The sequence below is a fragment of the Fomitopsis serialis genome (genome assembly GCF_022376445.1).
Source record: "Fomitopsis serialis strain Sig1Antser10 chromosome Unknown B0H18scaffold_83, whole genome shotgun sequence".
NCBI lineage: Eukaryota > Fungi > Basidiomycota > Agaricomycetes > Polyporales > Fomitopsidaceae > Fomitopsis > Fomitopsis serialis.
Window position 1 is genome coordinate 1 of NW_025955043.1, and position 12,262 is coordinate 12,262.

The 12,262-nt window shown below is 56.3% G+C and overlaps 3 protein-coding genes across 3 annotated transcripts; 2 read left to right on the plus strand and 1 right to left on the minus strand.

Annotated features, from left to right (window-relative positions):
• Positions 1 to 739: 739 nt before the first annotated feature.
• Positions 740 to 1,251, plus strand: B0H18DRAFT_860835 (uncharacterized protein; the record flags this gene model as incomplete). The annotated part of the gene is made up of 2 exons (XM_048039714.1): positions 740 to 935; positions 1,001 to 1,251. Coding segments are annotated over 2 exons (447 nt in total), but the record flags the coding sequence as incomplete, so codon positions are not given.
• A 3,385-nt stretch (positions 1,252 to 4,636) lies between these two features.
• On the plus strand, positions 4,637 to 5,048 carry B0H18DRAFT_1029631 (uncharacterized protein). Its single transcript, XM_048029999.1, has one exon. It carries the CDS (start codon positions 4,655 to 4,657, stop codon positions 4,889 to 4,891), a length of 237 nt encoding a protein of 78 aa, XP_047889207.1. The 5' UTR covers positions 4,637 to 4,654; the 3' UTR covers positions 4,892 to 5,048.
• Positions 5,049 to 7,517: 2,469 nt separating this feature from the next.
• On the minus strand, positions 7,518 to 9,704 carry B0H18DRAFT_1122760 (uncharacterized protein; the record flags this gene model as incomplete). Its single annotated transcript, XM_048034566.1, has 8 exons — positions 7,518 to 7,567; positions 7,619 to 7,826; positions 7,908 to 8,197; positions 8,265 to 8,424; positions 8,480 to 9,080; positions 9,136 to 9,277; positions 9,338 to 9,560; positions 9,612 to 9,704. The coding sequence occupies 8 exons, from the start codon at positions 9,702 to 9,704 to the stop codon at positions 7,518 to 7,520; spliced, it is 1,767 nt and encodes a 588-aa protein (XP_047889208.1).
• Positions 9,705 to 12,262: the final 2,558 nt, after the last annotated feature.

A 12,262-nucleotide genomic window follows, 5' to 3' on the forward strand; every position in this document is an offset into this window, starting at 1 on the left:
AGCAGTGAGCCGAGCGTGATGCGTGCAGTTAGCTCTGCTCCCGTGCTCCGCTCGGGTGTGTCCGGGTCCTTGCACACACGCACGACTAGCTCGCTCTCCATGGCCGCAACATGGTTCGTCTGGGCATTCGGTCACTTGTGCTCCACTATGGGAGGTGCTGGCCCTGACAGCCGTGGAACAATGCAGTACACCGTGAGCAAGGCAGAGCGGATGGTATCTTGCCTGTGCACTGATCACGGCTCGCTTACTGATGTTCCTCTGCAAGATTGGATCAATATTGCGGTGGCACGCTATATGAAGCCATGTACCTTACCATTCTCTTTGCGGCCTACAATGCAGGACAGCACACTGCTCGTCTGGCTGTAGGACACTCATACGCCAGACGCAGTCAAAGCCAGGTGAGAACTCATACCCGCGACTGGTCTGCGTCGGCTTCACCGTCCGTTTGATCTGCTCTATGTACAGATGTGCAGGTGCGGATCTATGACGAGAGACCAGATCAGATGTGAGACCCCTTGATGATGCGCACTTTGGGTTATCATACTGTGCCTCTATTCGCTGAGGAGGGCGTCGCTCTGCAGAGCTCTGTGTCCTCCCCATCCTCATCGCCTGTCCCCGTCCACGCTGGCGCGCCATACGGACGCAGCACTTATTGGAAATGCCGCGCTCATCCCCCCGAAACCTCGTAGTCGCCGCCTCGCTGGTGCTCCGCCTGGCGCGGGGCGCGACGACCGCCACGAACAGGACGATCGACGACTACTACGGCGACTCCGCGACGCGTGCGCTGCCGGTGTACTCGGACGGCTGGAACTACGGGCCTGCGTGCCCCGGGTGCTTCGTCCAGCCCGACGTCAAGATGACCTTCGACCAGTCCTGGCACGACACGACCGTGTCGGTGTACAGTGCTCCGGAGAACATATCGCTCTCGTTCACCGGTGCGTCCCGCGCTGCTCCGTGCCCCGCGCGTCCGTGCTCAGCGACGCGCCGCCCCTGTTTCTAGGCACGGCTGTCTGGGTGTACGGCGTCGTGCCGAACTACGTGCGCGCCGCGAACACGCTCGTGAACGTGACGTTCGAGCTGGACGGCGCGCCCGCGGGGGCGTACACGCACGTCCCGTCGACCGCGGCGGACTACATGTACAACGTGACGCTCTACAGCGCGACCGCGCTCGCGAACACGCCGCACACGCTCGTGATGACGCCGCAGGGGACGGCGCAGGCGTCGTACCTCGCGTTCGACTGGGCGCAGTACACGTACGTCCGTTCTCGAGACTCGCTGAGGCCGACAATGGGGACGCTGATCCTTGTGGATCTGTGGCAGGTATGAGGAGACGGACGTTGCCGGTTCTGCGCAGACTTCTGGTGCGGCGTCGAGCACGGCGCCGTCGTCTGTTGTGTCCGCCTCAGCGACCGCGGCGTCGGCGTCCCAGTTCTCGTCGACGCGTAGTCATACACCCGCAGCGGCCATCGCGGGCGGGGTCGTCGGAGGGGTCGGCGCGCTCGCCCTCCTCGCCCTCCTCTTGCTGATGTGCCGCCGACACGGCCATCGCAACGGATCAGGGAGCCCGAACATCGATTCCGCAGCGAACGTGGACCCGTTCATCTCCCCAAACATGCTGGAGTCCTCCCATGATCGCGCTGCACCCCCGATCGGCGCCGTCCTCGCGTTCGCAGGCCCGGGAAAGGGAGCACCCGGGTACGCGGCGTCTTACGAGCACGCTAGCGAGGGCGACAGCCCGCCTGCGAGCTTGCACGCGGGGAGGTGCCATCGCCCACCTCCCCTGCGCCCGCGCCCCGAACGGCGCCACGGAACGTCAAAGCGTCAGCCCGACGCGAGGCGCTCTCACGCAGGGCGCGCGACGTCGAGACTGTCCTCGCTGACCTGCGCCAGGGCCGGTCTGTGCCATCTGCACAGGCGGCTCCGGGCGCCGCGCTGTATCAGGCTGCGGATAGGCCGCCGCGGTGGAGCAGGCTTTTTGCGCTGAGCCCGCCTCCGGGGGGATGGAGGATCTGGGAGGGCGGATCGAGAGGTTCCAGGTGGAGCTAGACAGGTTGAGGGCGGAGCAAGAGATGTCGAGGGGCGGGAGCCGCCGCCTGCGTATGATGTGTAGCCATCCAATTAGGCCGCGAGACGAGAAATCGGGTATACCAGATGTGTTGCGTGAGGAGGGGCTACGACGTGCATGCCCTCACGAGAGTTTACTGTGGGCAAATGCAATAGGCCATCTGTAGAGAGAGCAGGAAGATGGTGGCACCGCCATGGGCCTTATCTTGGTTCTCTGGAGTCTGGATAGAACGTGTTGACCCCCCTTATGCTAGTGTTTAAGTCTAGGAATGGCACACTGACTGTATACTTAGTAACTTGAACTTGTGCCTATCATGGCCCGCTTCACGATGTTCCTCAATCCAAGATTAGGTCAATGTGGTGGTATGTTGCATGAATTCACGTACCGTTCTCTGCAGCCCCCGATTCAGCACTGCTTGTCTGGCTGCAGGACGCTCGAATACGGGACGTCTTCAAAGCCAGCTATGACTCGTACTGACAAACGCGTACGCGCGTTGCGCCGGCGGATACTGGTCTGCGCTGGCTTCGCAGTTCACTGCCACCTGTGCCATCTCAGTTCCGCTAGGGGGAGCCGCAGAGTAGCGTACACACCTCCAGAACGAGTCAACGTGACCGGATTCCAGACGTGTATGGAGATGCGAACGCTGACGTAGAAGGCCAGAGCGTTTACGGAATTGGAAGCCTGGGCGGAAGAGCGTCGATAACGATTCGGATGTGGAGCGCCATCACAGATCCTTTCGTCCGTGTGTGAGCGACAGCACGTTGACTCCGTGAATGAAGAATCGTAAGTAGACTCTGGTGTATCTCCACCGTGATTAAGACCCGATGGAGCAGCGCAAGCACCATGTAGCGACAGTGTGTGAGAAGTCGGATTTCTGGAAATTTCTTTGTACAGCAACGGCGTAGAGGAACTCCGGGACGCGCAAGATCCACGTTGATCAGATGGGTTTCGAATATTGCATATGCCAGGCCGTCATCCAATTGGGATTGTGCAGAGATGAATATCGACTCTGGCCTCATCGAGAAATGTCACTCATAGACATGTAATATTCATGCGATGACATTCCTGGGGGTCACGATCCTGTGCTGGCATTTTCTACGCGGTTTACGATTGGTGTTCACAACTTTGATTCAGATAACAACACACTCACATTCTTCCCGTGTGACGCCGTGCAGGTGTGGATGGATCGAACAGAAGTCCAAATATGTGGATCGGTAGAGAGTCGCGCGCGGTCTCCATACTCATCGGAGAGAGACGTCGTCTGCTTTGCAAGGAGCGCCTAGGAGTGTTGTCCGGACCTAGAACGGGGTTTTAGGCCGCATTTGTGGACTTAAGCACGAGTCATAGATGAGACAGAACGTCGAGCACTCACATTTCGCCCATGGATGTCCGCGGAATGGCTGTTAGCCAACTTTTGTCATCCGCTGAATATGTGGCTGTTGCATTTGAATTTGATACACCGCTTTCGCAGTTGTGTTGGATGCCGGATACTCACTTAGCTGAGGAGGTCCGCCGGCAATAACTGTGATCAGTAGTAAGACGCCAATGACCCCGGGGCGCACAAGATCCGTACGATTCGCGAAGAAAGCGGTGCCTCCACGCGAACTCGTGATGCGCCGCTAGCATCTCCACCGGCGAATCTCGACATGTCGGTGCGGAAGAAAGACCGAACAGGCTTGGAACAGGCGGGAACGTAAATGATCTTGGAGTATGGCTCCTTGCTGATCTGGTCCCCGGCCACGCGAGAGCTGGACACCGGTGGCTTGGTATCGAGGGGTGGTTCAGGCCCATCTCGGGATGTTGGCGGGTGGCCCTACAAATCAGATACAGCGCCGGAGATGATGGGGAATTGTAGTGTCGCGTTGTGCATCACGATCATAATTGATTACCACGGTATGCACGAGTTCGAACTGAACTGAGTCGCACTGTTGCGCGCATCTGCAGAAGTCAGTCGGAACATCTCTGCGTAGATGGCACAGAACCCGACCTCGAACACCCAATGGTACTAGAAGCAAATCCACACGTAAGTTCGAACAATGCATTCGACGCAATATCAGCATGCTGACGACCTGTCACTCCTTTTGAGAGGTTCGTTAGTCAATGACCGTCGTTACATTGAGTCAGGATCCGTTGACTTCGCGTCGGTGTCTTCCGTGCCTGTGTGGGGGTGTGGTCCCTGCTTCAAACGCACGGATGCCGAGGCTGACCGTGTGCAGGGAATGAGCTGTACATCTAGTGGATAAGCTTCTCAATAGATCGTGTGGGAAGTCAACTTAAAGCCTCACAAGGTCCGGAGACAATAGACTACTTCATGTAAAACAATCATGGGCCCCGATGTTCTGTTTCACGCATACACCGCAAGATCCTAGGGTCGGGAAGCGTCGACTCCTCCTCTTTGCACGGCCGGCGTTGCGACTGACATTCACGAGCCCGACGTGGTTCTGTAGCCAATCACAAGACTACTCTGCACTGTACGGCGTGTAGCGGCATCTTCTTGTCCGATCAAGTCGATCACGCTAGATCCGCATCGACGTCTTCGTGAAGCCATTCCTCATGCTGGGAGTCGGCCTACACAGTTCTTTTCAAAGCATGCACGTTAAGAATAGCGAGAGCCTGACATGCAGCCGAGATACCGAGACTCACGAGATGCATTTCTGGACTGAGCCGGAGCTAGCCCCGGGCTATGTGTACACAAGCGCACAATATTCCCTCTATGTGCTCACCTGTGTAATATCACAAGTCAATAAGAAGATCACTGCTGAGTTTAGGGTCACCCCAGATGGCGTATTGACCGAGTCTGGATTGGTGAATCCGTCGATCTTATGAAGTAAAGGCAAGTCAGTGTGCGGGAACATCATGAGTAGGTAACACGCTTCTGATGATAGCATACTATTCACTGCCCCCGTAGACTATGCGGAGCCACACTTCTCTGGGCCACAAATTCTTCCGCGTAGTTCGAGTAAGGCTGTTCAAATGTCGACGAGGATTGACGAGGATGTCTGCAATTTGATTACAGTTACCTGCTTTCTGAAAGAAACAAAATAACTTTAGCGAGGAAGTAGTCAGGATGGCGTGCGCACCTTTAGCTGAGTTGTGAAGTGATAAGTTGCATACTCACATACTAGCGTGGCCCTCTAGAACTAAGAAACACTACCTGGTGACCAGGACAGGAAGACGCACATATGCAGCGCGAGTGACATCGCTGGCTCCTCCTCCGTCGACCGTAGGCAGAAGAAGCGCTGGCCCTCCGGTCATGGACGGGTAGCGAGGATAATTCCCACGCGGATTTGGCCGATGGGAAAGTGGACAAACGTCGTGTGCAAACAACTGTAATCCTTCCACGTGATTGTTTTCCTCTTTGAGCCAAGGGAACGTAGTACGTCTGCGCGCGAGTTGGGTCTCTCTGCCTAACCCGCATCTCTCTGGGAGCCCGGCCGCACCTTCCTCATCTGGCTCTCGATGGTGGCTAACATGATACATGCATTCTCTATGTAATGCACGCTCAAAGGAGAATATAGACCGTTACAGAAATCTAGCGACAACGCCAATCATTCCACTCACGACAATGGCAGCGCGCCTTCTCAATATTGGTCGCTTCTAGACGACGGCTCTGCAATGCGCTTCTGGGTGGTACAGTTTGTACTTGTGTTGTACGTATTACCCTTTTATTTGAGACTCCACAGCTTGCAGGCTGATGGTGCATCCAGATGACATGAGTACTATGCTTCGACCGAAACACCATCTACGGCCATTATCCTCCCCGGCGGTCAGTCTGACCCAACCTGCTCGCGCCGATTCCTCTAGCTGATAAAACAGCTCATGAACGATCTTCATGTTCTCGGGCAAAGGTATCAACGACGACATTCACATCGAGACTGGATTGACTGCCTGAATAATATTTAGCAACCTGGTCGCATTATCCTCTGCATGACCTACACTGGAAGCCGATCGCATACTTCATGGTCGTGCCCTTCTGTCATCCCTCAGGACATGCAATATTGATTTTTGAAGACCTAGGGGGGTGCACATAACAGTCATTACTTCCCTTGAGTCCGCGGACTGCATCCATGCAGGATGATAGCGCAAGGGTATGTCTACGTTCTCACCGGCGTACTTCCACGTCGTGATCATCATTCTTTATGCGTGCTTCAACACCCAGTGGCATGTCTCCGAGTTCCCCTTGCAGCTGGAGTGTTATTGACTGCCCGCCGAGTGCGGTATCATCTGTCGTGTTTGATCACGCAGCCCTGAGTTCCGGGCACACAATAGTGAGACTCAGGGTCTACTCAAGCGGGAATGTTAGCCGTTTCGGTGGCTGTAATGCGGGTCCTTCCAGGCCGATTATGCACGCAGGTCTTCGGAATGTCGTCTGTAGGGATCACTCATCTTGAGCGCTCTGGGAGATGATAGTGCTTCGTTGGAAGCGCTAGGCCCTAGCCCGTCGGAGAGCGCACCTTTTAATCTCGGAACCTACAGCCATAGAAGGGTAGCTTCCCATCCCAAACTCAGCTGTCAGCCAGCAGGAACGACGCATCCAGATAGTCGCTGGCGATGGTAGCTCTCTTAGGTCTTCCATGGCGTAACGGGGCGGTGAATATGGGGAACAGACGCAACGGTGAGCCGGGTCCACTAACTGAGGAAAATTGGAACTTCCACAAGAACTGATCTCCGGTGCGCCGTAGAGCAGTTCCTGTAAAAATTGGGGTTGGAGAAACATAACCGCTGGTGAACGGGGACTCGTACCGTCTTCACATTGTGGTCTAGGTATCTCCGGAGCTCGGCGACATGGTAAGTATCCATCTTCATATGCCAGATGCTTCTACTCAGCAAATGCTCATGGACTTCCATCTCGTCGCCTAGACACAGAATTCACCTGAGATACATGCACACCACTACGGCATCCCGGGGAATAGGTGGCTTCATTTCGCTCTTCACATTATCCGTGGCGTGAAGGATGGACGGAACTTTGCAAAGAGTTGGAGCAGCGGTGTTCAATCATCGCGAGGATCCGATCCCGTTCAGAACAACCCGATACATGTCTCCAAGCTGTGCGTAAGGAGACAGGAAGAGACGATAAGCACAGGTTTTGGAGATCTCTCGCCTAGTATACTCTCAATCACCGGTGCGGCGATCAAGTGCGGGATTATCACAGGACGTCGTGTTGCTGCTTCATGCCTATGTAAGTAGTAAGCACTTTGTCTCATGATTAAGTTACTGCCAGTGATGTGCGCGTCGCCATCAATGGGGATAACGGGAAAGGACAATCACATTAAAGGCGGTCGATGAACATGAAACTATATCGCCGATCACAACTGCGCCACTAGCATCGATGAGGCTGAGTGTACTGAGCAGGGATTAGGCTCTAAGGGTGGAAGACTTGTATACATCAACATTGTGTAAATCGCACAGGGTGGGTGAATCAGCAGTTCATCGACTCACCTTCAATCTTCGTCTATCGGGTCGATTGCTCGAGCTCTTGCCGGACTTTCGCAGCTTCCAGTGCTGTAAATGAGTTAGAATTGGTGTTCAGAATGTACTTGAGAGCGAACTCACCCATCAGCGGAGACGTTTGCGCAAAGGTCGTCATCGCCGTCAGGACCTTCTGAAGGGCGGCGATGAGGCCGTCATGGTCCGCCTCGACGTGTTGTTGCTGATGAGCGCCAGCAGCAGCTTGGTCCGCGAGCAATGAGGTCGACGTCCAGATCATACGCAACCTGACTATCTCACCAATCAACACTCGGCACACTGCCGTCCATAGCACCTGCAGGCAACGTGGGGTCAGCATGGTGTTTGAGAAGCGAAGTGCGCAAGAGCATCCGGCGGTGGAAAGTACGAGACATACCGCCATGATGGGATCCACGTAAGCGAGGGCACCGAGGTTCACCGAGTCAAAGGCAGTGATGGCTCTCCGAGCGGCTTCTAGATCCCTACCCGGGCCCCCGTTCTGGCCCTGCCGCAGCGCGCTGAGGACTTGCATGCTCGCAACCAGGGCGAAGGTGTGAGTGACCAACAGATCCCGAGCGATACCTTGTTCGACTGCGCCGTGGAGAGGCGGCAGCGCGGCTATGAACTGTTCTATAATGTTCTCTAGCACGAAAAATTCAGCGGCAAATTGCTCTACGTATGCCATGGCTGGGATCGTAGGCGTAAAAATAAGTCAGCCAGCACCGGTGCAAGACATGTGGCAATCTAGGCGCACCAGGAGTCCATTGGGATGCAAGCCGCGAGGCACGCTCGAACAGTGCAGAGGCTTTAGCGCGCAGCGCCATCGGAGACGTTCCCTGTGTAATTTCGGGCGACATACCAGAAAGGAACGCCTGTATCGTAAGAGAACTGCGTAACATGGCGGGCAACCCACGCTGATAGATGCCGTAGTGAGGATCTTCTGATCAGGACTGTTTCGGATCTGCCTACCTGTGTATAGTCTTCTATCTGCAGCGGCCATGGGGTGTCGACTTGGGCGCCCGGAGAGCCGTTGAAGTGGGACGGTGATCCCGCTCTGACCGACCAGCTCTTGTCGAGGATGAAGACACTCCAGAAAGCGTTGATCCTCTCTCCTTCTTCCAGGGCGTCAGTCGGAGGTGCTAGGTCGACGTTCAATATTCCAGGCGGATTCGGAGTATTGGAATTGGATCTGAGCTTGTTCAGCCGGCAGCTGAGGCTAAGCGCCACAGCTGCGTTGGTGTGGTACCTTCCCTCGAGGGGCCGATTAGCGGCAAAGAAATAGTGGGCCAGCAGGACCTCAGCCTGGATGCTGTAGATGATATTGTACGGCGGCGCGCGCACCAAGGCCGCGGAGACAGACTGGACGGCGCGCTGAAGGAAAACAGGCTCGTGCGCAAATAGTGAGGCATTCCCCGAGAAATGCACGCCCCACAGGTACATCGCGTTCAGGAGAGCGGGCGAAAGACGCGCCTGGCGGGCTTCAGCCGCAGGGATCGACACGTACTCGCGGAAACGGCCATGATGGAGGAAGAACCCAACTTGGTTTGCATGCGGGAGAAAGAACCCGACCCTGACAGTGAATGAGCGAAGAGCGGCAATTTCAATAAGATCTGGCGTCTGCTTACAACATCTGCACCACATCCGGCGAAGGTTCTGAGGTTGCGTCGAGGGCTGTCACGGGAGTGGCCTGCGGTATCAGATATGCCGTACCCTGTGTGGATGGACCTGCGGCCGCAGTAGAACTCGTTGCCACCGGTGTCAACTGGACTGTACGTGAAGATGATGATGGTCAGTATGTGCTGAACGTCTGAGTCATCACGCGCTCACGAGAAGGACCTGCTTGCGCTGTTGCCGTACGAGGATCATGTAGCGTCACAGAGGGCGCGACAGACTCTGGGTGTTCGAGCTCGTAGATACGTGCTTCAAGACGAGCGACGTTGTCCTCGAGCAGTTGGGTGGGACTCCTAGTAGGGCCATCCGTATATTCACAATCATATTCACGGTTCGTACGAGTGCAGGGCCCGCAGACTGGCCTCGCGCCATCGCATTTCTGAGGACGCTGTCAGCATGATGCGTAGCACTAGAGCAGAACGACACGTACAAACTTGCGTCGACGACAGTTAAGACATGCGGAACCTCGCGGTGCCCTGCCCGAGCTGGCTGTGGGGGCGGCTTGGGATCCTTGAGCAGACATTGTTGAGTGTTACGAAAAGGAGACGACGAAGAGGGGACGCGTATTACTCGACGCGACTCTGCCACCTCAACTGCCGAAACGGTCGCTTTCTTATACTCACTACGTACGGGAAGGTTACGGGCCCGTCGGGAGGTGTAATCTGCACGAGACCGAAAACGAATATGTCGGAGCGGCGCCCTTCCGGAACAAGGGAGATAATTGTGACTTGAGTCAAGCCATTGCCTGAACCGAACCTCGAGGACGCCCGCGCCAATTTGGGGGAGCGCCCCGCGGTTCGTCGGCTCTCGGCGACGAGGGTACGGCCATACGAGCACGGCGAAAACGCGCCAGAGATGTGTGATGCCTCTCAGGCCCCGGACGGTGGCGTCGTCGCGCGGGCGCGGTACGGTACAAGCCGCACACCTGCGCGCCCATCTCAGATCCACTCCGGGCTGCCCTCGGGATCTTGTTTGCGCATGTATGGCAACGCCCTCCAGCTTCCGCTTAAGGCAACTCCCGACTCCGGCCCGCCCCGCCCGCGTGCACAGGAACTTGAACACGTCTCAGCGTCGCGCGCAGGCTCTGCTGCCGGGCCACCACGTCTGAGCATCGCCAGTCCGGTTGTGTGATTGGAAAATCGAGGTGGGGCGCAATTGGAAGTAGAAGATGCCGACGATGAATTCCTGATGCCCCCTGCTTTCCCCCCCGGTCCCACTGTCCGTGAAACCTGAGGCCACAGCCACAACTCGTAACCCGTCCGTGGTCCTCGTATGCGTCATAACGGTCCCTGGAAGCAGCGCTCACCAATGATCGACCACGCAAAGCTCACCCTCTGTGCCGGTCATCATCTGGCTTGTTTCGCGTCCCATCCGCGGCTCGTCGACATGATCCGCCCACCACGGGCCACTGACGGGCGACGCGATCGCGCAATGCACTCGCTGACGCGGTCTGTGTGGACGACGAGCACGCGGTCGCGGTGCGGCAACAACGGAGCCCAGCGCGGCAAGCCCTGGGCAAGCCAGATGCCACCTCTGCTCCGACTCCAATGAACATGGATAATTTGGGATTGGCTTTGACCGATGTTCCACTCACTTGTTTAACATGTGTCCAGGGTCCGGAGCAGCTGCGCAGCCATGCTTGACCTGAAGCTTAACCTGATGAGGCTGAAAGAAAAATTGCGCGTAGCTACAGCTAGTAGATGCGTCTTCCGCTTCATGATGACTCTAGATTTGGTTGACTTTTCCGAGGCGAATGACGTTGCAATTGCATGTGCACACGCATTCACGCGTACCAAGTCGTCCCAAGGCACGGCGAGTCCGTGGCGGAGAGGTCGAGCAGATGGTGGTTCTCTGCTAGGATCAAGCCGCGATGCCTGAATTCAGAATAGCACGACTGGCGCGGAGGCGGATTTGGCCGTCGCGACTTTGATTCCCTGCCAAGAGCCTCCCGATCATCTCGGTCGATCAGTCTCCGATGCGTCATTGTGGCTGAACCTCTTCCCAAGGGCGGGAAAGACCAATCGCACGCCACGAAACCGTGCACATGTCGATAATTCCCTGAACAATCTGTGTTGAAGGCATGGTTTGCAATGAGCGTGACAAAAACACTATCGACTGTAGCGATGATTGAGTGCGTTTCCGCAAAAATACTGCAAGCCTCGCGACTATCGAACCCGAAGCGCCACTTCAGGTTCGGAATGTTACGGGAGTGGTAGACAGTGGGTAAAGCTCGCTACGAATCCCCAGATGCAGTGCCTCGTCGAAAATGCTTCAAATCTAAATGCATGTAGGTTCGTAAGTGACGTCTTGTCCGCGGCCAGATGACAGAAGCTGTCTGCAGGACCCACTAGCTCCTTCGTCGGACCCGCTGAGGGTGCCCAGGATGGGCGACGCGCCCGGAGTGCGCCCCCATACATTTGCTCCTCCTCGGGCTTCAGGGAACTAAGAGACAGGATACGTACCATGAGACCGCTTGCACAGCACTCAGTATCCGTAGGTACGTCAGCTCGAGCGCTTAGGCAGACCGAATCGACCGAAGAGCATTCGGGCCACTTGAACCGGGGCTGAGACGTCTTGAACAGTAACTTGAACCGCGTAGTTTGCCGTATGAATTGACCGGCAGATTTGCACTGCGAGAAAACCGCTCAGAGCGATGTGATCTTCGCACTCACCCTGTCCGACCAGCGGGCTCCGAGGCCATGCAGTTTTGCAGAACCGCACGGAAGCGATGGAGAACCACAAGCGGTGAGAGCATCATGAGCGAACTGGCTCGAGGATCACTGAGAATTACTGCAGTTGGGGATACAGCGGTAGACTGTATGCCTGTGCATCAGTCAGCGGTGACTAGGAGGTGCTCGAGGCGGTGGGACACGCACGATTGTGTCTCTAACGCAAAGCCGACGTATTGTCAGCTCATGACCCTCAAATACCGTGCCCCGAGACTTGCTTTGCGATACGGATGATACCTTTTGTCAGCAGTGGCTAACCAGGAGAACAGTTCGGGGCCTGCTTGGGGCATGGGCGTCGTCAGCGCGCAGCGATCTCCGACTCCGATGGGGTAGGATGTACAAAGCGTGTTGC

Coding starts and splice junctions, on each gene's coding strand:
- B0H18DRAFT_1029631 (XM_048029999.1), top strand. CDS start 4,655: ATGCACGTTAAGAATAGCGAGAGCCTGACATGCAGCCGAGATACCGAG.